General features: G+C 46.2%; 1 protein-coding gene across 4 annotated transcripts in view; it reads left to right on the top strand.

Moving 5' to 3' along the window:
* The window catches only part of CLSTN1 (calsyntenin 1), an 82,917-nt gene that overhangs the window by 53,846 nt on the left and 3,064 nt on the right, over nt 1-26,007 (top strand). The window contains exons 3-16 of one of the 4 annotated variants that reach the window (XM_077891296.1): nt 4,608-4,637; nt 5,819-6,014; nt 7,416-7,624; nt 9,194-9,343; nt 9,461-9,646; nt 11,980-12,228; nt 12,591-12,712; nt 17,810-17,972; nt 20,908-20,964; nt 22,133-22,290; nt 23,428-23,576; nt 23,884-24,110; nt 24,598-24,768; nt 25,152-25,297. In XM_077891296.1, coding sequence (XP_077747422.1) covers nt 4,608-4,637; nt 5,819-6,014; nt 7,416-7,624; nt 9,194-9,343; nt 9,461-9,646; nt 11,980-12,228; nt 12,591-12,712; nt 17,810-17,972; nt 20,908-20,964; nt 22,133-22,290; nt 23,428-23,576; nt 23,884-24,110; nt 24,598-24,768; nt 25,152-25,297 — 2,213 coding nt within the window. The remainder of the gene's footprint in view (nt 1-4,607; nt 4,638-5,818; nt 6,015-7,415; nt 7,625-9,193; nt 9,344-9,460; nt 9,647-11,979; nt 12,229-12,590; nt 12,713-17,809; nt 17,973-20,907; nt 20,965-22,132; nt 22,291-23,427; nt 23,577-23,883; nt 24,111-24,597; nt 24,769-25,151; nt 25,298-26,007) is intronic. The other 3 variants (XM_077891294.1, XM_077891293.1, XM_077891295.1) reach the window with 3 other exon arrangements.

Here is a 26,007-nt window from a genome sequence, read left to right on the forward strand (position 1 = left end):
GGTCACCTAGGAAAGCTGGTGGGACATTTTGCATATGATGAGAGTGGAGGTTTCTGCAGACTTACCTCGCAGAGCAGCAGTAGGTGGTCTGAATTGGGGACGGAGCAGGGCAGAAAGAAAGTAGGATGGGAGAGGTGACTTTGAGAAGTCCTTCCTTGTAAAGGTTGAAAGAAGGCTAAGGCCAGGGGAGCAGCCTGGGAATACAGAGGGGCAGAGATGCACCTTACACGCGGTCACCGTGAAGTGCCCATGGAACATGTATACTACACATATGTAACTGTCATGTATGTGTAATAATAGAGCTGTAGGTAGAAGCATGGAGGAAAGAGGGAGGAAGAATGGATTGTGACAACTTCAAAGTTTAACAGATCAGCTCCTGGGAGAATGGGGACAGAAAGTAACGGAAACCGGGCCCTGGCTGGAGGGAAGAAGATGATAAATTGAGTGTAATTGGAGAAGCAGTAGGACACTCACTATGAAAATTCCTAACGAATTGTTAATTCTGTTGGCCGTGTCATGTTACTGTAGTTATGTTTTAATGAAAGGGCGAGATGGGTCCGTGCAGTGGGTACACTTCCAGGTCTGCAGAAGGTGGCTCGGTGGGCTCAGTGACGCGGAGGGTCACCCAGGTCTGTGAAGTGGGTACAGCTCCTACTGCAGCGAGCTGCCACCTGGCCAGACAGTGTCTAAAGTCATTCTGGGCGAAAGGACCCAGGCTGCCAGCGATTTAATAAGTACCTGTGGATTTGAGGCACTGCATCTTTCTGGCGCAGCCCATGATTCAAGTAGCCACTTAAATACTCAAAATAGGTGGGGACATATAGGAAAGATGGAGGTGCACCCTTTGCTCTTCTCGTTATAAATGGATCCAGTCTTTTAGAGAGAAGTCTAGAAATACGGGAGTTTCAAAATAATTTATATTCTTTAATTTGATAATCATATCTTTGAGACACTATTCCTTATAATAGATCATAATACAGATGAACGTTCAAAGCTGAAATATGAATTCCCCTTCCCCCATACAGACCTTCCATCCGTGGTCTCTCCCATGTCAACTGAAGGGAATTTAGGAGTCCTTGGGTTTCTCACTCCTAATCCCCTGACATTGTCCGTACCTTCAGAACACACCCCAAATCTGGCCACTTCTCACCATCCCGCTCGCCCCCGGTTCTGGCTTTCAGCCTCTTGTGCCTGCGTCATTCCTGTAGCCATCCTTGCTTATAGACTTATTTTCAACACAGAAGTCAGTTAGATTCTTTCAAAATATAAACTGTAGTTTTTTCTCTGCATAAAACATTCCAGTCATTTCCTGCTCACTTGGAGAATGAGCTGCAATTCTTGTAGCAGCCACTGTGGCTTCAGGTTACTTGTCTTTGTAGGGCCCCATCTGCTGGCCTCCCCTCTGCTTAACCACTGCAGCAGGGTAGGGCTCCTTGTTCCTATGCAGCCTGCCTCTGGACCTTTACACTTGCTGTCCCATCTGAAATTCTTCCCTAGATAATCATGTGGCTTGTTCCCTTAATACCCTCTGCATTCTACTCAGACATTATCAACGAAGCCTCCCCTGAACGTTGAAGTATAAAATTGAAACTCCCCATTGCCTTCCTATACTCTACATTCTCCTCCTCCTACCTCCCAGCCTGGTATCTCAAAGGAGAGAGTTTGAGAGTGTATATCTTTTGGCAAACAGTTCCACTCCTCATGATAATCTCATGGTCAGAACAGTCTCAAGGACGTTGCTTGAATGGGCGTCTTTATAGTTTTATTCAGCAATGACTACATAGGCAGCATTACCCAAGTCAGATATTTCATCGCAGGGTCTTAACTCCACACTCACCTACGCAGAGGCCTTCATCAGGAAGGAATCCTTTGTCACTTTCAGGTATGCCAACTCAGATCATGTAGATCTGATCACAATTTTCTCTTTAGAAGCATAAACTCTGAGTTGAAAACTGAGCAACCTGACTTATTTTAAAATGCATTATGCAGTATTAATATGCACCCCCCAAAATGTAAACATAATATAATGAATTAGAACATTCTAGAAATTTGACATACCTTGACATACCTGACACTCAGTAGTTCTCATCTTTTAGTGATCTATTCATCTTTTAGTGATCAGCTTCTGTAAGGAGCTAGTAGTAAAAGTCTTAGACTTTGTGGCCCGTAGAGTCTCTCTCGTGGTGATCCAGCATTGCCACTTTATGGAAAAGCAGCCATAGACCATACATAAATAAATGAGCATGTCTGTATTCCAATAAAACATTACTATGGGGGGATCCCTGGGTGGCTCAGCAGTTTAGCACTGCCTTTGGCCTGGGGCACGATCCTGGAGTCCTGGGATCGAGTCCCGTGTCAGGCTCCTGGCATGGAGCCTGCTTCTCCCTCCTCCTGTGTCTCTGCCTCTCTATCTCTCTCTCTCTCTCTCATGAATAAATTTTTAAAAATCTTTTTAAAAAAACATTACTATGGACACTGAACTTTGAATTTTAGTCAATTTACTTGTGTCACAAAATAATATTTGAAGAAGTAAAAACCACTCTTAACTTCTAGGCTAGTTGAGAACACACAGAGGCTGGATTCAGCACGCACACCATAGTTTGTCTGCCCTGACTCGGAGCACTCTGTCCACTAGAACTTGCCGTTCTGGGTCTGCATCCTGCGCTTGATAGTTACTAGTCACCCATGGCCACTGAGCACCTGAGGTGTGGCAGCCAGGGTGCTGGAGGAACTGATTTCTAATATTACTCAATTTTTTAAAAAGGTTTTACTGGTTTATTTGAGAGAGAGAGCACGAGTGTGTGTGGGGGGCGGGGGGGGGGGTGGGGGGCAGAAGGAGAAGCAGGGAGCCTGATGGGGGCATCGATCCTAGGACTCCCAGATCATGATCTGAGCTGAAGGCAGATGCTTAACCAACTGAGCTACCCAGGTGCCCCAATATTATTCAATTTTAATATGGATTTTAATTTAATTTTAAACAGCCCATGTGGCTAGTGGCTCCTGTTTTGGGACAGGACAAGGTCTACAGTGACTGCAAATGTGCAACAGAAAGCATGGTTAGAAATACCTATCACAGCATTGTTCACAGCAGGAAACAGGAATTGTGGTGCACTCACACAATGGAAAATATAGTGATAGTGAACACTTGTTGAGTGCCAGGCAGTGTCTTAAGCATGTACCTGCTCTAACTCCTTGGGTTCTCGCCGAAGGTAGTAGTGAAAGTAAATAAACTGTATTCTATATCCACTAAGAGGAATGAATAAATCTTAGATGCACAAGGTTGAGTGAAAAAGCAAGGCACAGGGTGCCTGGCTCGCTCAGTCAGTAGAGCATGCAACTCTCCATCACGAGATTGTGAGTTCAAGCCCGATGTTGGGCACGGAGCCTACTTAAAAAAATAAAGGGGGTCTGGATGGCTCAGCGAGGTAGGCATCCAGTCTTTTTTTTTTTTTTTATTGGTGTTCAATTTGCCAACATATAGAATAACACCCAGTGCTCATCCCATCAAATGCCCCCCTCAGTGCCCGTCACCCAGTCACCCCCACCCCCGCCCACCTCCCTAGGCATCCAGAGTCTTGATCTCAGCTCAGGTCTTGATCTCAGTCAGGGTCATGAGTTCGAACTTTGCATTTTAAGTAGGCTCCTGCCAAGTGTGGAGGCTACGTAAAATAAAGAAAAAAGAAATAAAATAAGTAAACTTAAAAAAAAAAAAAGCAAGTCACAAAAATTGCATACCATGTGATACCATTTTTTCAAATCTCAAAAACAAAATGAAACACAGTTCAGGGATATGCAAATACATGGTAAAACCATTGAAAAGCAAGAGAATTCAGGTATGTTGCCATTAGGGAAGAGAAGCTGCCCTGCTGAGGCCGGCTCTGTGGCTCCCTCCCCGAGAGGCAGCAGGACTCTCTCCTGGCCTCCTGACCTCTGCGTGTCAGCCCCTTCCCCCTACCACCGTAGGCAGCAGTCTGTTGACTTAGTAGGACTGCGTTTTCACTAAAAGCCATGGTCATTGCGACATCACCGCATTTAAAATGGATTCTGGTTTCAGTTCACATTCAAGCAGATGTTCCATTAGAAGAGGGGTTTGTGTGCATTGCCTTAGTTGGGTCTTTTAGGTTAGAAAATTGTGATTATTTCTCCAGCTTGAGAACAAAGTTTAAAAACCCTTTGCTCCAAGTGTTTGTTTTCTGTTTCATCAGAATCTCTTGCTGGGTTGAATGTTACCAGATTTAAGCCACAAGAACTTAATTTTAAAAGGAAAAGTCTGAAAACTGCAAACTAATGAATAGGTTTACTTATTAACTGTGACTGTGAAAGTGGTCATTAAAAATGGTCCAAATGACACCTGTTGGTGTTATGAAATTTTGCAGCAGATTTCACCTCTAGGACATCACGTAGTAGTTTGTGGGGTTGGGTTCAGAGACACTGGGCTCCTGAAGATCTAGTTCCACTGTAGTGATTCTAGGGAGTGGCTACCAAGCTGATTGTTAAATTATGTCAAGCTTTTCTATGTAATATGTGCATCTTTGACTTTTTTCCTTATTGTTCCATCTTTATTCTTTCCTGCATTACTGACATGGGTTTATCTTTTCTCCCTTTAGAGAGTTTTGAGGTGACAGTCACCAAAGAAGGTGATAAAGGGTTCTTTCTATCCCTCTTATAAATATTAACCCACTAACTTTGTTTATAAAATTGGGAATCAGCCCTTAAACAGAAGAAACTGTCATGCTCTTTTACTCTGATTTATTCTCCTACTTTGTTTCTATTTTTAAATATATGATGGAAATTGTATGTAACCAAACCCTTGGTTAGAAATATCTGGAAATCAGACATCCATTTGAACTGTATGGATAGTACTGTACATTTTTTCCTCAATTCAGAGATTCACTTTGTAACTGTTTTCTGTGAGGTATAATTTTGGAAGAGGGCAGTCTCATTTTTATATGAAATACATTTTTTTTGAAGTTTTATATGTACATCAAAACACTTATGTTTGTTCTCCCACGGGCAAGAACGGAAACCTAGATTTTCACCCCAACTAAGTTTGTGAGCCAACTTAGATCTCTGGATGTCCCCAGGCAGGCTTCTTTTTCAGGTCTGATAGGGTAGCGTTGGAAACAAAGGCAAGTCTAGCGAATCCCTCCCCATGATGGAACCGATCTTAATAGTAGACTCTAGCTGTTGAAATGGATGCCTGAGAAGTTGGTATTTCTACCTTTCTCATTCAGTAGTTTGTTTTGATTCCCTAATTTTAGCCAGGCTCATTGCACAGGAAGACTTGTTTCTTTTGACTTTTTTTTTTTTTTTTTTCTGGACAGAATTTCTGCAATTATGGTGCTGAACCTATATGTCATACTTCTTCCTCTCTCAACACTTAACTGCATTTTAGCCTTCTCTCTGGTCCAAATCTAAATCACTGCCCAGCTGTCCCCAAGAGCTGGGGTCAGTTCCTCAGTGTTATCAGGCCATGGCTGTATGCTAATGAGACTACTTTTACCCTGGAGCTATCTTAAGTACTCCTGTGAAATGCCTGTCTATATTTTCTCTTTTTCTCTTTTGTACTCCTGCATGAATGGATGCAAAGTTAAGCAAGTTGCTTGGAAAGCCAGACACATGCTTCTTTTTACTAAAGCCCTCAGAACTTACCCCACAAAGCACAGTGCTCTTGCTTTGTGCACAGACCCTCTAAACCCCTGGCTGCTGAACTGTTGTTGTTTCTTTTCTTTTTGGGAGCATAAGGATGGGGAGGGGCGGGGGCAATGTGTGGACTCATGGGGCAGAAATTCTAACCTGTGCTGCTTTGACTCCCTAGGTGAGATTTGTGGATTTAAAATTCATGGGCAGAATGTCCCCTTTGATGCAGTGGTAGTGGATAAGTCCACTGGTGAGGGAATAATTCGCTCAAAAGAGAAACTGGACTGTGAGCTGCAGAAAGACTACACATTCACCATCCAGGCCTATGACTGCGGCAAGGGGCCGGATGGCACCAGCGTGAAAAAGTCTCATAAGTAAGTAAGCTGGGCAGAGACAGGGTATGTGTGAAGAAAGCAGTAGTGACCAATGCCCCTGTCCCCAAGACTGTTGATTTATTTTTAAGATTTTATTTATTTAATTTGAGACAGAGAGAGAGACAGAGAGAGAGAGAGAAAGCAGGAGCCGGGGTGGGGCTATATAAAGGGAGAGAGAGAAGCAGACTCTCCACTGAGCAGGAGCCCGATGCGGGACTTGATCCCAGGACCCTGGGATTATGACCTGAGCTACAGGCAGACGCTCAACCACTGAGCCACCCAGACGCCCTTCCTGTGGCTTCTGAGGACGTGGAATTCCTTTGTGCTGGTGAGAGCAGGCTGGCCACTGTGCCCCATCCTGGCTGTGCCCCTCTCCTTCCTGCCTGCTAAGGACTACCAGGGTTACCGACAAGACTCTGGACAAGACCTGGATTTAGATAGAATTCCCGTCTTCTCCATCATTCGCCATCCCTTGGGCATTAGGCAGACTTCGTTTGGCTGAGTCTCAGTTTCTACTTAGCGCCTGGGCACAGGAGAGAGGGGCAGGCAGGGGACAAGAGCAGGGGAGCCCCTGTAAGGGTCAGGAAGGACCTAAGGCACTGGGTGCAGAGGGTCCTGGTGAGCGCCAGGGTGCTGAGTGCCAGCGAACCCCTCCTCATCCCTCTTGCACAGTGTGGCATGACTGTGGTCCTTGCAAAAGGCCTGATTTCAGTAGGAGATCTTGTCAGAAACACGCCCTGATCAACAGCCCTCTCTTTGCATCGGGCCTCACGGTGCCTTGGTTGCCTCTTGCCTGAGCGGGGAGGCAGAACGTGGCAGCAAGGGGTCTGCGGGGAGGGCAACGTTGAGGTCACGTTGGATCCCCTGTTTGTTGGATCACTAACAAGTGATGGGCAACAGTGGCTTGCTGGTGGTCTCTGTTCCTTAGAGGAGGGACAGTGCTGTGCGCGTGCTCCTAATCAGACTCCCTGTCCATCTCCTGTCTACATCTCGCCCCTTCTTCCTCTGGCTCTCATTCTGTCTTATCTAGTTCATCTCTCTTCTGCATGCCCTGACCCACACTGTTAGGAGAACCCCAAGTCTCTTTTATTTTATATTATTGCCCCCCCCCTTTTTTTTGGCCCCCCTTTTTTTTAATGAGCTGTCTTCCTCCTGGGTCCTGGAATAATCTGCTCAGATTCCTATTTTGACTTTCTTAAAAGTTATCTCCACATGAAAGTAAAAGCAATGACTTGTTTGATTTTTATCTCCATCATACGAACTTCATGAAACGAGACAGTAGCAGAAGGAAATCTAAAAACACAGCTGAATTGGTAGACTTTGGGTAAACAACAACAACAAAAAAAAAACAAACCGAACACGCAGCTTTTCTTCTCCTTCTCCTTCTTCTTCTTCCTCCAGAGCAACTGTCCATATTCAGGTGAACGACGTAAATGAATATGCGCCAGTGTTCAAGGAGAAGTCCTACAAGGCGACCATCATCGAGGGCAAGCAGTACGACAGCATCCTGAGGGTGGAGGCCGTGGACGCGGATTGCTCCCCTCAGTTCAGCCAGATTTGCAGCTATGAAATCGTCACTCCAGATGTGCCATTTGCCATCGACAAAGATGGTGAGTCAGAGGAGCAAGCCTTCCTTGCCGAGGCAACGGTCCATGGGCAGGTCTGCACGCCAGCGAAACTCAGATTGGAGACGATCTTCTTCCGTCCCTTCAGGCTCCTGTAACAAAGTGCCATAAGCTGGGGGCGCTCAGTCGACAGACACTTTGTACGGGTTTGGAGGCTGGGAGTGCAGGCTGAGGTGCTGGTATGTTCAGTGTCTCATGAGGCCTGAGGCCTGGTTCACAGGTGGCGGTCTTCTCACTGCATCCTCATGTGGCGGAGGGAGAGAGCCCTCTGGGATCCCGTGATCCCTCACAGCCTCACCTAAACCCGAGCTCCTCCCCAAAGCCTTGCCTCGTAACACCATCACATTGTTAGGACGTTAGCACACAGATTCGGGGGGACACAAACATAACGCCATCACATTGTTAGGACTTTGGCACATGAATTCGAGGGGACAAGCGTTCAGTCCATTGCAGAACCCTAGTGGTGTGTGTGTCTCACATTTTTTTATCCTGTCCCTAGAAAGCATCTCTTCTGTACCTGAAGTCATGTGTTCTGTTATGGGGCGCCCTTCTTTTTTCCTTTCCCACCAAGGTCTAAGAAATCCCCCACCTGGCATGTTTTTAATCTGTACCTTCTCATCTTTCCACTGATACGCATACAAAAAGACTGACCTTTGATTGTTCTGTTTCCTGTCCTCTGTTGGATTTGGGCCTTCTGCTTCATTTGAACATGAAGGCTCATGCCTTCCTGCCAGATTCTCCGTCCTTTGTCATTGAGCAGAATGAACTCATGCTAAAACTCAGCTTCTTTATTAGGTTACGGCTTCTTGCCGGTGATACGGTGTCTCTGTTGTTAATGCACAGGCCAGAATCTTCTGATGAAATTATGGACATTGCAAACACTTTATAGACATCTGTACTCAGATTCAAAAGTAGGCTCCTGTTCTGGTGGGTGGTAGTAGGAAGTCTCTCTACACACACACACACGCACACACACACACACACGGAATAAATCTTTTAACAAGAAATATTTACTGCAGCCTGATATTGTACTTAGTATTTGAAATACTTGAATTATTATGTCTTTTTTGTTCTCTTACATGTGAACTGCATAATCTTAAAGCAAATATGAGACCCAGAAAGATGGGACCCCTGGGTGGCTCAGTGGTTGGGCAGTGCCTTCAGCTCAGGTTGTGATCCGAAGATCAGGGATCGAGTCCCACATTGGGCTCCCTGCATGGAGCCTGCTTCTCCCTCTGTCTATGTCTCTGCTTCTCTCTCTCTCTCTCTCTCTCTCTGTGTGTCTCTCATGAATAAATAAATAAATCTTTAAAAAAAAATCCAAAAAGAAAAACTATGAGAATAAATGAAGGTTGAATTGTGTAGACTGGGTTTCTTATTTCACCAGTCTGTAAGGTGGATTTAGTGTCTTTAGGCTCAGGAAAGCCAGACCGAGTGCTAATTCCCACTAGCCCAGGGTTTATTTCTCTGCTGGTGTTTCTGACACTTGAAGCCCATGTACTTTGCGCTCAGCCCAGCTTTGCATCCTCACTGTTGTTTCTCCCCCTCTGGAAGGTTATATAAAAAACACAGAGAAGCTAAACTACGGGAAGGAGCACCAGTATAAGCTGACAGTCACTGCCTATGACTGTGGGAAGCGAAGAGCAGCGGAAGATGTGCTGGTGAAGGTCAGCATCAAGCCCACCTGCAGCCCCGGGTGGCAAGGTGAGCCCAGTCTTCCTTTCTGCTCTCACACCTGTTCTTAAATGGCATCTAGGAGAGAAAGCTAAAGTGTCAGTTTGCCTCCTTTCTTCCCACCCCAATCTCTGTGGACCGACCCAGGATGGAACAATAGGATCGAGTATGAACCTGGCACAGGCACTTTGGCCCTCTTCCCAAATGTCCACCTGGAAACGTGTGATGAATCTGTGGCTTCGGTGCAGGCAACGGTGGAGCTGGAGACTGGCCACATCGGGAAAGGCTGTGACCGTGACACCTACTCGGAGAAGTCCCTTCACCAGCTATGTGGTAAGGAAGCCCAGTGGTTCAGTGAAGGCAAGAGACATCCTTTCAAGTGGAAGGGAAGTGTTTACATGTGTTGCTGGTCACAATCATGTGCTCAATCAGACTTTGACTCTCCAGTGGCCATTACTGCCTTCCTGGCTAATTTTCCTACTGGATGGGCTTTAGGAGGTTCATAAACCCCTGAAAATCTGTTCAAAATGTTATGTGGAAGCGCATTTTAAGAACGAGTGATTTGAAGAAAGTGTTTCTCTAACCTAGAGACTCATCCAAAGAGGGATTGTGTAAGTAGGAAATGAAATGAGATGTTTGTCTAAGGACTGAAGAAGAAAAACATAGGTGGTACGATAGCTTTTGGCAAACGTGAGGTAGAAAATCAAAACTAAAGATATATCTAACGTTGAGTCTCAGCAGATTGTATTTAGCACAAACATTACGTCAAGTCAAGAGACCAGTGGTTACAAATCTGATCAAAGCCTTGAGCTCTGCCTTCACCATCAGTTGTGAGCATTTTTCTAGTTTATCTAAATGAGGTAGAGGTGAGATATGGATGCCTTTTGTAGAAAATGCTGAGGAGGAATGTTTCACTTCACCAGTGCCAGAATACACATAACTTGAGTGAGCTCTTTGTAATCAGAAGGGATTTTGTCTTCAGAGCTGCTCAGTATCAGCTCTGCAGAAGGCATTTGCCCGTGCTTACCTGTCTTTCCACCAGCCTGATAATAGCCAGTAGGTTTAGGATTTCTTACAAAACTGTAATAAGCAAAAGCAGAAAAGTATATTCTTTGCTAGCTTATCCCGATGATGAATATATGCTGGTGTTGCGTGACCCTGAGTCCAAATATTCATGTGCTTAAATAAATAAATAAATATATATATATATATATAGTTAAGAGAACTGGGACAAATTCTTTTTTAAACTGTGTTTGTATATATAGACATATAGTTTATATATATTACATATATATATACTTTTTAAGATTTTGTTTATTTATTTGAGAGAGTGAACATGAGCAGGGGAGGGGAGGGTCAGAGGGAGAGGGAGAAGCAGACTCCCCACTGAGCAGGGAGCCTGATGTGGGGCTCAATCCCAAGATCCCGAGATCATGTCCTGAGCTGAAGGCAGACACTTAACCAACTGAGCCAGCCAGGCACCCCTGTATATATTTAAGTATAATATTTAAAACGTACTTTCTCTCTCCAGTGCCATGATTTTTTATGGTATTAAGTGAACATTTTCTCAGCAGACAAGTTTAAAGTCAGGAAGAATGGAAAGAATTTCATATGTGAGTGCTTACTGTATGCTCTGTACTTCCGTATGTGCTACCTCATTTCATGTGCCCATCACGCTGACAAAGGAGGTGGTGTTGACCTTATTTTTACTGAGGAATTGATTGTGACTGAAGGAGGAGAAGTTCACACTTTTAGGAAGTGGCAGGCGCTCACATTTGATTAGCCTTATACGTTAGATCATGTAGCTCCAAGGAACAGAGAAGGACCAGGTGACTGGGAGAGCTCACAGTCTTCTTCTGTGTGCACATTTAAAAGAAAATTGAGGGTTCCTGGGTGGCTTAGTTGGTTAAACATCTGCCCTTTGGCTCATGATACGATCCTGGGGTCCTGGGATCAAGTCCTACATTGGGCTCACTGCTCAGTGGGGAGCCTGCTTTTCCCTCTGCCTCTGCGCCTCCTGCTTGTGCTTGCTCTTGCTCTCTCTCTCTGTCTCTCATATAAATAAATAGAATCTGAAAAAAAGTAAAAAGAAAAGAAAACTGAGCTTGGCAGTGTATAATCACAGCTGGAAAATTTTTTTCCTGTTGTTTGGCTTATTAATTCCATTTCTAGGAATTTCTGCTAAGGGAATAATCATGGAGTCTCACAGAGGTCCTCATAAAGGCAAGGTTTGTCATAGAAAAAAGTGCTCACAATCTCAGTGTTCATTAGGGAGATCAGTCAGGTAAATCACAGGATATTCATGCAACACAATGCCTTTCAGACATTTAAAATTACACTGTGGAAGAATAGAATGGGAGTGTATATGTATGCACATTGCTTGGCTCCATTTTTATAATATGTATATATTCATAAAGAAAAGACTGGAAGTGTTTATACTCAGATGTTAATAGTGGACATATTTGAATGGGATTACAAGTAATGTTTTCTTCCTTTTTTTCCCTTTTTAAAAATATCCAGTTACTATTTAAGATTTTTTAAAAATCAAAACCGTTATTTTTGAGGGAACAGAAATTGGAACCAGCAGACTAATTGCCTTAGTGTGGCTTTGAAACTATTTGAAGTCCTTCCCATAACGTGTACTCGGTGTTACCGTGTTGGCATAGGTGCTGCGTCTGGCACTGCCGAATTGCTCCCTTCCCCAAGTGGGTCTTCGAACTGGACCGTCGGCCTCCCCACTGACAATGGCCATGACAGTGACCAGGTCTTCGAGTTCAATGGCACGCAGGCAGTGAGGGTCCCAGATGGCATTGTCTCAGTCAACCCGAAGGAACCTTTTACGATTTCTGTGTGGATGAGGCACGGGCCTTTTGGCAGGAAGAAGGAGACGATTCTTTGTAGTTCGGACAAAACAGGTAGGTTCCAATTTTGCCGTCAGGGAAACGGTCATACTCGAGTGGTTCCTGAAGTGGGTGCCGGAGGTGGGACGCCATGCTCTTACCCCACAGGCTCCTGCAGGCTGCTTGGCGACACACAGTGTTCTGTGGTTCTGTCCTCAAGTTATTGCGTGCAATGCTCTTTGGTTGTTTGTTTTACAGTGAATCGGGCTCCACTTCTCAGTAAAACCCGAGTGTTTGTTTCTAAATCCTGCCTTGGCCCAACTAGAGAGTTCACTTACTCTGATGAAACTGCGTCTTCAAAATCCATTAAGGAAATAGCTTTTACTTCTCCTTAGGGTCTTAAGTTGGCAACTTACCAGTAGGATTTCCCTTTGCAGACATGAACCGGCACCATTATTCTCTCTATGTCCATGGCTGCCGGCTGATTTTCCTCCTCCGTCAGGATCCTTCGGAAGAGAAGAAGTATAAACCTGCGGAATTCCACTGGAAGTTGAATCAGGTACAGACCCAGAAAACCTGCTCATTCTGATCTTTCAGAGAGTATAACTAGGTTTTGCAGCTTTACACAGGACCAGCTACTCTGGGCAGTGTATATTTATATTTATGAATAAATATAAAAAAACTTTTTGCAACCTACATCGATTTTGTAGGCATAGTTCTTTTTTTTAAAGATTGTACTTATTTATTCATGAGAGACACAGAGAGAGCGAGGCAGAGACACAGGCAGAGGGAGAAGCAGGCTCCATGCAGGGAGCCCGATGTGGGACTTGATCCTGGGACTCCAGGATCACATCCTGGGCCAAAGGCAGGTGCTAAACCGCTGTGCCACCCAGGTGTCCCTGTAGGCACAATTCTATTATAGTAACTGTAGTAACCATATTTAGTTTCCTCTGATGACATTTTTTAAACACTTTATTATATTACCTGTGGGTAATAGGATAGCAGTTAAATCCTTTGAACTCTTTTTCACTAAAAGCCTAAGTTTTTCTTTTTGTAAGTGGGTATTTTATATAGCCAGTATTAATATAGAGGAATTAGATGCTTTACATTCAAAATACTGTGTTGTAATTTATTGAAATAAGCAGCACTTGCTTAAAAATTGGGATTGAGATCTTTGTATTGGGGTATTCATTACTTAAGCCTTGGCTCCTGAATTGTGCCAGGGAGCCCCCAGGAAGGGGCTCAGGAGACTTAGGGGTGCCATGGGATTTAAATTGTCACGAAGCCAGCAATCTTGACATCTTTCAGAAACCACACAAACTAATAGCTTAAGGGTGTTGGCAGTTTCGACATTAGGTCACGTTATATCCCTTTTGATGATAGCCTATCTCTGCAAAGCCACTTTCCCAACAGTTTCTGTGATAAAAAGCAAGTATCACATTAAAAAAATCGATGTGTAAAAGGAAACAAGGGGACGCTGTAAACTGAGGAAGCCTCTCCATTAATATCACAGCAGTCCATTTCTTCTCTTGATTTCGGGTGGGGTCAAGACAGAAACCTTTAGCCTGACCTTAGTTTTGTCTCCTGGAGTTAGTGGGCCAGAGCTGACAAACATGCCTGTGGAATACAGGAATCAGCCACAACACTGACCAGACAGATCAGTGTGTGAGAGCATAGCATAAATGAGAGAGGAAGACCACATGTGATAGTGGAAAGACGAAGTGACAGTCTAGTTGGTAGCACTTACTGGTGTCGTTTTCATTTACATAGAGAATCTGTCTCAGAAACTTCTATACATAACATTTTTTTCAAGAAACTAAAGAAAGGCACAGTTCAAAAAACCTTTTTGCAATGTATGTAGACTTTGTAGGCAGTTCTGTTATAATAACCATAGACTATATTTACATATTTAGTTCTGATGACAGTAAAAAAAACTTCATTATGAGGAATTTCAGACATATGTAAAAGCAGACAGATGAGTGTAAAGAGGAACCCCATGTACCCTTCACCTAGCTTCAACAGTTAATACTCGGCCAGTCAGGTTTCATGGTTACCCCCACTCGCTATTAATGATTGTTGTTATCTCCTTGAAGTAAATCCCAGATGTGATGTTTTGTTTTCTGTGGAGATAATACAATATGTGTCTCCAGAAGATAAGCATAATCACAATACTTTTTTGCATTTTATAAAAATTAACAGGGCATCTGGGTGGCTCAGTCAGGTGAGCATCTAACTCTTGATTTCAGCTCAGGTCATGATCTCAGGGTCATGAGATCGAGCCCCCACATCAAGCTCCATGCTCAGCATGGAGTCTGCTTGGAAATTTCTCTCTCTGCTTCTCCCATGCCACCCCCACCCTACTTCTGCATGCACGTGCTCTGTCTCTCTCTCACAAAAAAAAAAAAAAATTAACAATTACTTAATATCGTTGGCTGTTTAGCCACTGGTCAGGTTTCAAGTTGTCTTGTAAATATTTTTTAATATTTATTTGAGATAGTGAGAAAGCATAAGCAGGGGGAAGAGCAGGGGGAAAAGGAGAAACAGACTCCCTGCCAAGCAGGGACCCCAGTGTGGGGCTCAGTCTCAGAACCCTGAGGTCACAACCCAAGCCAAAGGCAGACTCCCAACTTACTGAGCCACCCTTGTCCCCGTCTCATAAATATCTTTATGTTTATAATCTGTTTGAATCAGGATCTACATAAGGGGCCATACATGGTGACTAGTTGATAAACCTTTTGAGTTTATTTTACACTCTGTAGATTTTTCTTTTCTTTCCTGTAATCTATTTGATGACACAATCAGGCTGTTTGTCCCACAGAATTTCCCATAGAGTAGATTTGACTGATTGCATCCCTGTGGTGCTGTTAAACATATATTCCACTCTCTTCCTTGTAACCTGTAAATTGGTAGTGTGGCTTAGAGGCTGGATTGGGCTTGGGTTTATGTATTCCTGGTCTCTTTAGGCTCCATGTTTGGTGGTTGGTTTCCCCTTCTGTGATGTAAGGAGCCAATGGTGCTCACTGGGTCTCGGTCATCTGTGCTGTAGGGAGTGTGTCCCCAGGAGGAATTCACGGAAACAGCCTGAGTTCCTGTATGTTTAATAGTGTGTCTGCAGTCTTTACACAGAAGGTCAGTTTGGCTGGATATAAAACCTCTGGCTCCCATTTAGGATTTATAAGACTAGATCTCTCTGCTGTCTTACGACATAAGATGCTGCTGTTGCAATCTGATGGCAATCTGATCTTTCCCTTGTAAAAAACACTTGGTCCTTCTGTTTGGATGACCAAAGGATGCATTTCTTTTCGTTTTAAGAATTTATTTTTTTATTTGAGTGAGAGACAGAGCACGAGCTGTGGGGGAGGGACAGTGGGAGAGGGAGAAGCAGGATCCCCGCTGAGCAGGGAGCCCAATGCCATGCAGGGTCCCCAGACTCCAGGATCATGACCTGAGTCACCAAAGGACTGAGCCACCCAGGCGCCCCAGGATGTGTTTCTTTTCTTAGTTGAAGCCAGTTAATTTTACGTATAGACTAAATTGTTTGGGGTCTGTTTTCCCAGATATGTGGTATGCCCTTCTTTAGTATGGAGCTTAAAGCTGTTTGGTATTTCAGGCAAGTTTTTGATGGTGTTTGTTGTTAACAGTTCTTAGCATGCCCCCTTCATCACTTTGCTTTTCTTCTCTGGGGACCCTTTGCCTTTGGTTGGTATTTCTTACCTGTTTTCTGTATCTGTATCCTTCACTTTCTATCCAAGTCATTCCTGTTTTGTTAAACCATCTAGTCTAGTTGCTCTAGTCATGAACTATGTTCTTTTGTGTTGTGTGACACTTTCCTGACATTTCTAGTGTGTTTTGAGACCATAGATGATCATTTTCATGTCTATCACTAGCGTGTCTTGAAAGGGGGTCTGGAGAGATATTATTCCAGCAAATCTCTTTCTTTTTCTTAAAAAGTTCATATGGGATTGAGTTGTGATCCTTTCCCTCTTTATTTTTACATAAATTTACTTTTTCTGTACTTTCAAAGGAGGGAGTTGGGTAGCATAACCCTTTTCCTAGTTTTTGGCTTTAAGCATCTCAACAAACATGGCCTCTTTACTCTCTGATATCCCCTGGACCGGGAGCCCCCTTGCTTTTCTCCACACGCATCTCAGGGTGCTCACAGGCATCGGACTAAGGAATGTCGTGGGTTGTCTGCTGCTTTGGGCTTGGCTTTTACCATTGCCCAGTTTTCAGGGAAACCAGAAAAGTATGCCAGTTCTATCCCTGTCTTCTCAGAATACTCTCAGGGACTTTTGACGATAGCCAGATGGACTTCCAAATACAGAGTCATTCAGCTGATGCCCCAGAAACCAGCAATACTTCAAGAACTAGGAGTACAGGGATGCCTGGGTGGCTCAGTGGTTGAGCCTCTGCCTTTTGCTCAGGGTGTGATTCCCAAGGTGCTGGGATCGAGTCCCACATTGGGTTCCCCACAGGGAGCCTGCTTCTCCCTCTGCCTATGTCTCTGCCTCTGTCTCTGTCTCTCTCATGAATAAATAAATAAAATCTTAAAAAAAAAAAAGAAATAACTAGGCGTACAGAAATTCCTTTTGAAGAAGCTAATACTACAGAACTTGTTTTAAATAGAAACAAACCGAAATTAAGATATTGCCTACCTCAAAAATGAATTACCGTGCAATTCCTTCATTTAAAAATGTTTCGTAAAAAAAAATAAATAAAAAAAAAATAAAAATGTTTCGTGTAATATATACGTACTTCTACATTATGTATATGCAGCAGACATGGGTGAGTGTTAGAGGTTTGAACTTTTTTTGTAATAAACTCATCAGGAGCAGCTGCTTTTCTTGGGGGATATTTTTTAGTAATTTCTTCATTTATTGTGGTGTTTCTAGTCTAAGTTCTCATGGGTTCAGTTTTTAAGAATGTATTAATTGGGCAAGCTTATTTAGGAACACATTTTTAAAAACATGATCTCATTCCGTCTCCTCTCTGCCTATCTCTGTTCGAGTACCTGCCTCTTTCTCTGAAGCCAAAGATCAGGGAGTGCCGGTCCAAAGGGGCCGTGGAGGCTGCCGATCAGCACTTTCTGTGGGCAGCGAGGGGGGTGCTCATTCACCACAGGGAAGGAGTGCAGCTTAATTTATCATGCCCTCTGAGCTGTATTGCTCACATTTATTTAGCTCATCACCTTTGAATTGAAAAAGAAAATGCATGTGCTCCAGCATACCTTATCCTCAGATCAGAGGTGTTTTTCATTTTGATCCAGAAAAGGAAGCATGGCCAGTTTGCAGGCTAAGCTGGCTCAGTGGGAGGCTGTCCAGCCTGCCAATATGCGAATCTCCTGGTGTCAGACTATTGGCCAAAGAGAATTGGGCAGCTCTGTATCCTGAGGCCCTGTCACATGATGATTGGGCACTCCCCCCTGGTCTGGAATGTCCTAGATGTGATAGTCTTACCTTGGCCCTTTTGGGTGAGATGTGGTTGAGTGAATGAGATGTATTTTGTTGTTAGATTTTTTAAAAATCTTTCCTTTTTTGGAAGACTTTATTCTTTATGGGTGACTTGCTCTCAGTATCCAGTTTATGGCGTTTGTTGTCTCTGGATAAGAGGGAAGGTAGACATTTCATGCTCTGGTTTTTCCCTTGGCCTCTCATAGGTCTGTGATGAGGAGTGGCACCACTACGTCCTCAATGTAGAATTCCCAAGCGTGATTCTCTATGTGGACGGTGTTTCTCACGAGCCCTTCTCTGTCACCGAGGATTACCCACTTCATCCATCCAAGATCGAAACTCAGCTCGTGGTTGGGGCCTGCTGGCAAGGTAATGGTCGTTGGCACCCTCTTCCCCAGTCATAGGAATGAAATCTTGCCTTGTGGCCTTAGTGGTGGAAGCAGGCTCATCTTGGTGTCTTAACCCCTGACCCTCATGGGCTTCATCTGCTTGTCCCTTCTTCCGGGCCTGGCCTTTCTGGGGACACTGATGATGCCATTGTCTGGGGCGCTCACTAACCATGTGTTACAGAACTGAAGCAATCATCACCTTTCCTGGGAACCTGGGAGGGAGCCTTTCACGGAGGGAGAGTGCAAGTGAGGGATTGTTTTGTAAATTAATCTGTTTATTGAAAAGCTCGAAAAAATAAAGAGGTGGCAGCTGACCATCAGGCACAGAACTGTAGGTGTACTTTGACCCAGGGGACTCTTCCAGAGCATTTAGTGCTGGCCAGCCCAGCAGGAACGCCGTCCACAGGTGCTGTGCTGGAAGAGACTTCCTCTCAGGACATCTCTGCTGCAAGACCAGAGATGGGATCAGAAAACCACCAAAGCGACAGTAGCATTTATTCATATGTTCTAACTGGCAGGCTGCTTGGCGGTTACCTGCATTATTTCATTAATCCTGAACAGTAAGTTTGTGGGGGAAGGAGCAGTTTTTAGTCTCATTTTATAGCCAAAGAAACAGGATCAGGACCCAGGGTTTACCCGACTGGTTAATCTTGGACTCAGGATTTGAACCCCTGAAACTGGTGCATGAGAGCCCATGGTCTGATGGGGACCCCTTCTCAGGATAATTTTTTATTAATCTATGCAACAAAATACATAGGATTTCCAAGGTAACCAATTAAATTGAAAGACTTACCAAAGCACTAAAAGGCTAACATTTTGAAATGATAATGCCTGTGCTGCTTCATGAACAAGTGGAGAACAAGCTCTAGCGGCAGGTAATTTGGAAGTAGTGATGGGCTTTGTGATGTTTGCAGCCACACGGCGTGCTAGGAAGTAGCCATGACAGCCAGAGCTACTGTGCTTTGTAGCCGACATTCATTCCCAGAGGAAAAGCTAAGCTTCAGAAATTAGTGGAAATAAGCACAAAATCTTCCCCGCCCAAGTTCACGGACCTCCGAGTCTGCCTTCAAGGTTCACGCCCTCACGTGACCACTCACACTGGACGGGGTCACCATCACAGCCCAAACCTGCTAAACAGACCTTCTGAGTATGTTCTTCTTCCTGTAGAAACATCATACCTTGACATGGGCGAGAAGTTTGCAGAACAGCCTAATTCCCACAACAGCATTGCTTTAATTTCAGAGAATTTGAACGTCATCATTTTCCTGCAGATCCTTCTAAATTGAGAAAGGTTAAGGCAGCATTTTAGAATGAACCTCTTTAGTTGATACTCAGTTTATCTTTGGGGACAGTTAATCTATGAACCTTAAGACCGTAGACCTTAAGGCCAAGGAACAAGGGGGACGCCTGGGTGGCCTAGCAGTTGAGCGTCTGCCTTTGGCCCAGGGTGTGATCCTGGGATCCGGGATCAAGTCCCATAACAGGCTCCTTGCAGGGAGCCTGCTTCTCCCTCTGTCTGTGTCTCTGTCTCTGTGTGTGTGTGTCATAAATAAATAAAATCTTAAAAAAAAAAAAAAAAGCCAAAGAATGAGGAACAGATCATCAGAGAAATAGGAAATGTTTTAGTCGCTCAGTGTTAGCATTTCAGTCCAGAGTTGCTTCCCAAATTAAATAACAATTTGCATTGTTATAAAAGTAGGAATGCAAACCTGAGAGCTGTGCTGCTTGGGTCGAAGTAAACCCCCTATTCCCAGCTGCTTCCCGGGTCCTGTTTGTGTCACAGCGTCTGCCACCCAGTAGCCATCAGCTTCATCTCTTTCTGCCTCAGCCGCTCGAAATCCTCAGCCAGAAAACCATGCCTAAGTTCCCAAATCAAACACACCATTTATAAAATTTAGTTACCTGGCAGGAAGATCTTCCTCCTTTCAGCAGATTTGAAACCACTTTCCTTACAAATTCACGGTGGTGGGCTTGTGTGTAAGCCTCAGCCTCACGCTCATCAGCCGAAATGTCATCTGTAATGGTGTTCTCGGGGCACATGGAGGCATCATACCAGCGCAGCCTCACACCCCTGGCCTGTCCCCAGCACGTCCCCCCACTGATTCTAGGCAGGAGATGTGGGGGCCTGTGCCCTGGGCTGTGGATGCTCCCACGACATGATCTGGAAAGTGGAGATTCTATGCTGTCATCAGGCTGGTGTTACTGTCAGAACCCTGGCCTGGGACCTATAAGAGGGATCAGTGGTTAGAGGCCCCAGGCCTACCACCTGTTTCTCCAGGTGAGTTCCTAAACCTCAGATTCTCCTTTTCTGTTCAGATAAAGTGAATAAAAATGCCTTCATTTCTCTGTGACTTAGGGGTTCGAGTCTAGACCAAAGTGAACTTGTTTGGAGCTCACAAAAGTACACACTTGTCCATACTCACCATACATATACCAGGCTTTGGATGCTTACATGTGCTGTCCCATTTTGTCTATATACGTGTCCTCCCTGTCAGGGGAATGGTACTGTGGGCCTGGGGCTTGGTTGTATATTTCTGGCACAGCTCTGCCATCTGTGTAAGCAGCCTCCTTAAAATGCCCCAAGTAGCAGAGGCCGATCGGGAGTTCAGTGGACGTGCTTTTGTTCATCTCATTGTGAAGTCAGCCTGTGTTTTGGCAAGGTGGATGTACAGAGAGGAGATAAAAGAAGAATGCGGACAGGCAGGGAGGAGGGGGTGGTAAGGACAACTCTTAGGAGAAGACAGTCAGGTCCAAGCTTGCTTGGGGAATGGGAGGCATGTCTCCAAGGGGGCCCAGATGGGAATTCTTCTCTTTGTGTTTTATATTCGGTAGCTTCTCAAGACTAATTTTCAAGTTCCAATGTGAAGAGCCTAACCTCTTGGTCCTTCTCTATTGTCTTTGTCTTGCTTCTACAGAGTATCCAGCATTTGAAAATGACAATGAAACCGAACCTGTGCCTATGGCCTCTGCAGGTTGCTGGATCTTTCCCTACGGTTCACTCTTGTGTTTCATTTAAAGACGAGATATCAATTCATTGCACATTTCGCATGAGATGCCCGAGTTGCATTTTCATCCCAGACACCATCTGAGCTGCTGCTTTGCATTAAGCTCCCTCAGTGCTTCATGGGGTTGACCCTTTGCCCAGTCTGATCCCAGTTGCTGTGAGGGCAAATGACTCATTAATGCACTGCACTAATGAGACCCTCCCCACCATCATATGTACCCCTGATCCCACTGCATGAGGCTCCCTGCTGAAATCTCACAGGCCACATCAGGGAGGCCACCTCCTGCTTCCCATGTGGCTGAACCACAGGACAGGAAGAAACTCATTACTAGATACTCTGTCCTCACCAATACTAAATTTTAAACATCTGCTTCTTAGAAATCTCACTCCCTGGTGATGGCTCACAGTGTCTAAAGTCCTTATCAGGAACGAGACATGCTTGGACATTGGTCTCCTTCATCGTTACGAGAATAAGTTCCATTTCACCTGCTTTTGGCTCCTGGCTACAGCCCCTCAGGACCACTTTCTGGGTCTCTGTCTTCCTTATAACACCGTCAGTTCCCAGTTGTCCTTAGTAGTGGGGGCCAGGCACAATGGGACTCAACCAGATAAGCCACACAAGGCCTGTTATGTGCAAACAGGGAGAGTAAGCGTCCCTTTCATCTTCCTTGTCCTGTTGGCGTGGGTTCATTCCCAAGTTTGTGTGTATCCCCAAGTGTGCTCGGTTAGAAAAAGCAGCCCAGTGCGTGACCCACCTGATTGAGAAAGCAGTGATCCGCCAGCCTGGCGCTGCTGGAAAATGTCACCTGTGCACCAGCGTGATAGGTGCAATGTAGGCCACCCTTTCCAGGGAGTGGTCAGTTGCACAGGGATACTCATGGGACCTCTTGGCTTCTGGGCGTCAGGTGAGGGACCCCCAACACCTCTTGTCTCCAGGTCACATGCATGATCATAAATGATTTAATTTCTCCATTGCGCTTCCATGTAGATTGCAAGGCTAACAGGATTTGGTACGAACTAACCCGCATGTCCCTCCATCAAGCTGCCACCACTGGTAACACTGCGTTGAAAAGTGAAGCAGGAGGCCCCGGGCTGTGCCCATAATAACTGCCTGCTTTGATCCGTGTGTCCCTAAGGTGGTGACCTGCACATGACCCAGTTTTTCCGAGGTAATCTGGCTGGCCTAACCATCCGTTCTGGGAAACTCGCGGACAAGAAGGTGATTGACTGTCTGTATACCTGCAAAGAAGGGCTGGACCTGCAAGTCCCTGAGGACAGCAGTAGAGGCGTGAAGGTAACCCTGGCATTCCCTCACACGACTTCCTTGGCTCACAAGTATGCAGGCCATTGGCAAAGGATTGATATGTGATTGATCCTGGCTTGTTTTTACTCACAACATCTCCGACCCCAAGTGTGTAGGGTTTTTTCCACTAACCAGTTCCCCAACTCTCCAGGCACCTGTGAGGGTCCCACATTTGGGTTCACTTCTGACACTGACTACCTGGAGTCAGCACAGACCCTACAGGTGAGGGCTCAGCCGCATGAGACCACCCCCCACCACAGATGCTTGTGGCAAGTGTCAGGCCCTTTGGTTACCCACCCTTCTGTCCAGTTTGGCTACAAAGTCAGGGATCCCCAAAGTCCCCCCACCTTTCAGTTTCAGTAATTTGGTTGACCTATCCAGAAAACTGCAGAAAACACTTTGCTTACTACCACTGGTTTACTATAAAGAATACCACTCGGGAACAACCAGATGGCGACAAGGCAGAAGGCAAGGAAGTAGGGAACAGGAAGGAGCTTCCCCACCCTCTCTAGGAGCGCCACCCTCCCACACACCCCATCATTCTGGGGTGTTTATGGAGCTTCTGTATGTAGGCACAGCTGGTTAAATCATTGGCCAGAGGGTAGGGTTGGGACTGAAAGTGTCAGCCCTGTAGTTACACGGCTGATTTCAGCAGCCAGCTCCATCCTGAAACCATCTCAGCCACCCAGAGCCTGCTCGTTAGCACAGATGCTGGTGTGCTTGGAAGGAGCTTGTTACATGTAACAAAAGGTGCTCCTGTCACTCAGGAAATTTCCAGGGTTTGGGCGGACTCTGTATCAGAAACTGGGGACAGAGGCCAAATAGATTTATTTCTTTTTTTAAGTTCTCTCTATACCCACATGGGACTCAAACTCATAGCCCCGCAATCACAAGTCACAATACACTGAGCCCGCCAGGTGCCCCTCTATTTCTTATGCCACAGATATATTTGTGCCTTCGGTGTTTATCCTTGAAGAAAGGGTCTTGTCACTGTGATTATGTGAGCTATTTCTCGCCAGGTCACTGATGCAGATCAGTCCCCCGCAAACCCTGTTTGCCAGCATGTGTGTGGTTTCAGTTTCTTACAGTTAGAACCCTTTTTCTCTTCCCTTTCTGGCATGATTTCAGATCCATACCAACCCCAGTCAGTTGGCATTGACCTTGGAGGGAGACGATGTTGGGGAGCTGGATAAGGCCATGCAGCACGTCGCCTATCTGAACTCACGGCAATTCCCCACACCTGGGATCCGAAGACTCAAAATCACCAGCACGGTCAAGTATGTGCTGATTTTTAACTATAAAGCTGCCTTTCCTCATGACTCTCGAGAAGAAAATGTGTATATTTAAGTTTTTAAGACAACCCAGCCTCCCTTCTGTAAGGACAGCTGAGCCATCGCTTGTTACTAGAGGGTGTGGACAGTGTTTATGAATGGTGTCGGAGGCCTGTGCCTGGCCTGTGGCAGCCTCTGTGCTCCCGGTGCTTGGGGGATCCAGTCAGTTGCAATCCATAGGCCATTGTGTATGTAGCTTACAAAACCGCTTCTTGAAGCCCTGACCCTTGCCTCCTCCATCTCTTGTTGGCAGGTGTTTTAACGAGGCCGCCTGCATCTCCGTGCCCCCAGTGGATGGCTACGTGATGGTGTTGCAGCCGGAAGAGCCCAAGATCAGCCTGAGTGGGGTCCACCATTTTGCTCGAGCGGCTTCTGAGTTTGAAAGCCCAGAAGGAGTTTTCCTTTTCCCCGAGCTTCGGATCATCAGCACCATCACAAGAGAAGTGGAGCCTGAAGGGGAAGGGGACGAGGACCCCACAGGTAACACCTCTTCTGCCTGGAATAGTCACCCTCACCTTGGCTCCAACCCAGGTGGCTGAGCCCCCACAGCCACTACTTTCCTAGTGTGTTGTGTTCTTCTGAGATTTTTAAGATTTGAATGTTTTGATGTTATTCTTCAGTCTGCTTCCAGAATCTGACCCACAGTCTAGAGTTCATTATGCTCTTTGGAAACCCACCTGAAAGAGTCCTTTCCTCCTTTTCTGGCATGATGTCCAGATCTGAAAGGATCTGGGCCGATTGTAGGGACACTGTGGCTCCTGCTGGCTGCACAGGGGCTCCCCATTCTTAGGGCTGCCTGGGGACCAGTCCTCCCAGACACATAAAGCACCCCGATTCTTGAATGGGCCTCTGGCGTCAGTCTTTTAAAGGGCTCTGTGAGCTCCAGGAGAGCCAGCAGGCCACCCAATGTGACTGGCCTCCCTGGGCTTCCCGGCCTCTGCTAAGGGTGCTTGGTCTGTTTTTGTAGTTCAAGAGTCGCTGGTATCTGAGGAGATCGTGCACGACCTGGATACCTGCGAGGTCACGGTGGACGGGGAGGAACTGAACCCAGCCCAGGAGAGCCTGGAGGTGGACATGGCCCGCCTGCAGCAGAAGGGCATTGCAGTGAGCGGCTCCGACCTGGGCATGGTCTTTACAGGTGAGCAGGCCAAGGCCCAGCTGGGGGCAGAGTGTGAGCCTCAGCCCTGGGCCCGTCACCTTCAAGCTCTGGGAGAGTCCTGGAAGCGATGGTAGAGGAGAGGCTCACCAGCATCGGTGTGGGCTGCACACGTTCTCCTGGCATGAAGGGAAGTACAGGCATCACCTTACTGCCTGTCCTGACAAGGGGGTGGAAGTCAGGCAGGTGATGGCACCCCCCTTGGAGAGGGGCAGACGTGCCCACACACTTGCATTTCTCCCCGCAACCAGAAACCCAGAACATGTGCCCTCATGGTCCAGCCACCCCTGAGCCTGACTCTAGCCTACCCCTGACCCTGGCTTTGACCCCAGTCACCAGGAGATCTTTGCACCCTCTCCCTATAGGTGTGGACACCATGGCCAGCTACGAGGAGGTTCTACGCCTCCTGCGCTATCGGAACTGGCACACCAGGTCTCTGCTTGACCGGAAGTTCAAGCTCGTCTGCTCGGAGCTGAATGGCCGCTATGTCAGCAACGAGTTTCAGGTGGAGGTGGGTGCAGGGCCCCCTCTGGGAAGGGCCAGTGGTGGGTGATTTGGTGCCCATCCACCTACGGCCCTTATACTTGCAAACAGCATTTTTAGAACATTTATGTGGCAATTGTTGGGGTACCTCCCAGGTGCGCTAGCCTTTCTGGGGGCTGCTGCAGGTCAGACCTGCAAGGTTTGGGGGGCAGGGTGCAGCTGGTACACCCCTTTCGTGGAAGTCTGAGGAGCCTTTGGAAGGAGGTGGTTAGAGCCAGAGGCAGTTAATACCTCCTGAGTAGGGCCAAGGTGGTTTGTTGAGATTTGATACTGCTTGAGAAAGAGCAGTTCCCGGGGAACCAAAGATTCTTTGCAGACTGCTGGCCTGGGGAGAGAGGGGTCCCCGTGTGGGCCTGACCTGGAGAGAGGGGTGCCAATGTGGGGCTGGCCTGGGAGAAGAGGGGTGCCAACATAGGGCTGGCCCAGGAGAGAGGGGTGCCGAAGTGGGGCTGGCCCGTAGAGAGGGATGCTGTGCTGTCTGCTGAGCCTGGTGGTGGTGGTGACTCAGGGCATAGTGATCAGAGGGTGCTCACCCTGCTCTGAAGTCTTCCACAGGCCTGGACGGCAGCCCCTTCATTATTCAGGGCCTCTGTGGTCTGGCGAAATGGGCCCAGAGTGATTTTCAGCAATTGAATTTCTGCACGGTGAGCTCAGAGCAGCAAATGCTGGAGTCACGGT

The sequence above is a fragment of the Canis aureus genome, chromosome 3, assembly GCF_053574225.1.
Source record: "Canis aureus isolate CA01 chromosome 3, VMU_Caureus_v.1.0, whole genome shotgun sequence".
Classification (NCBI taxonomy): Eukaryota; Metazoa; Chordata; class Mammalia; order Carnivora; family Canidae; genus Canis; species Canis aureus.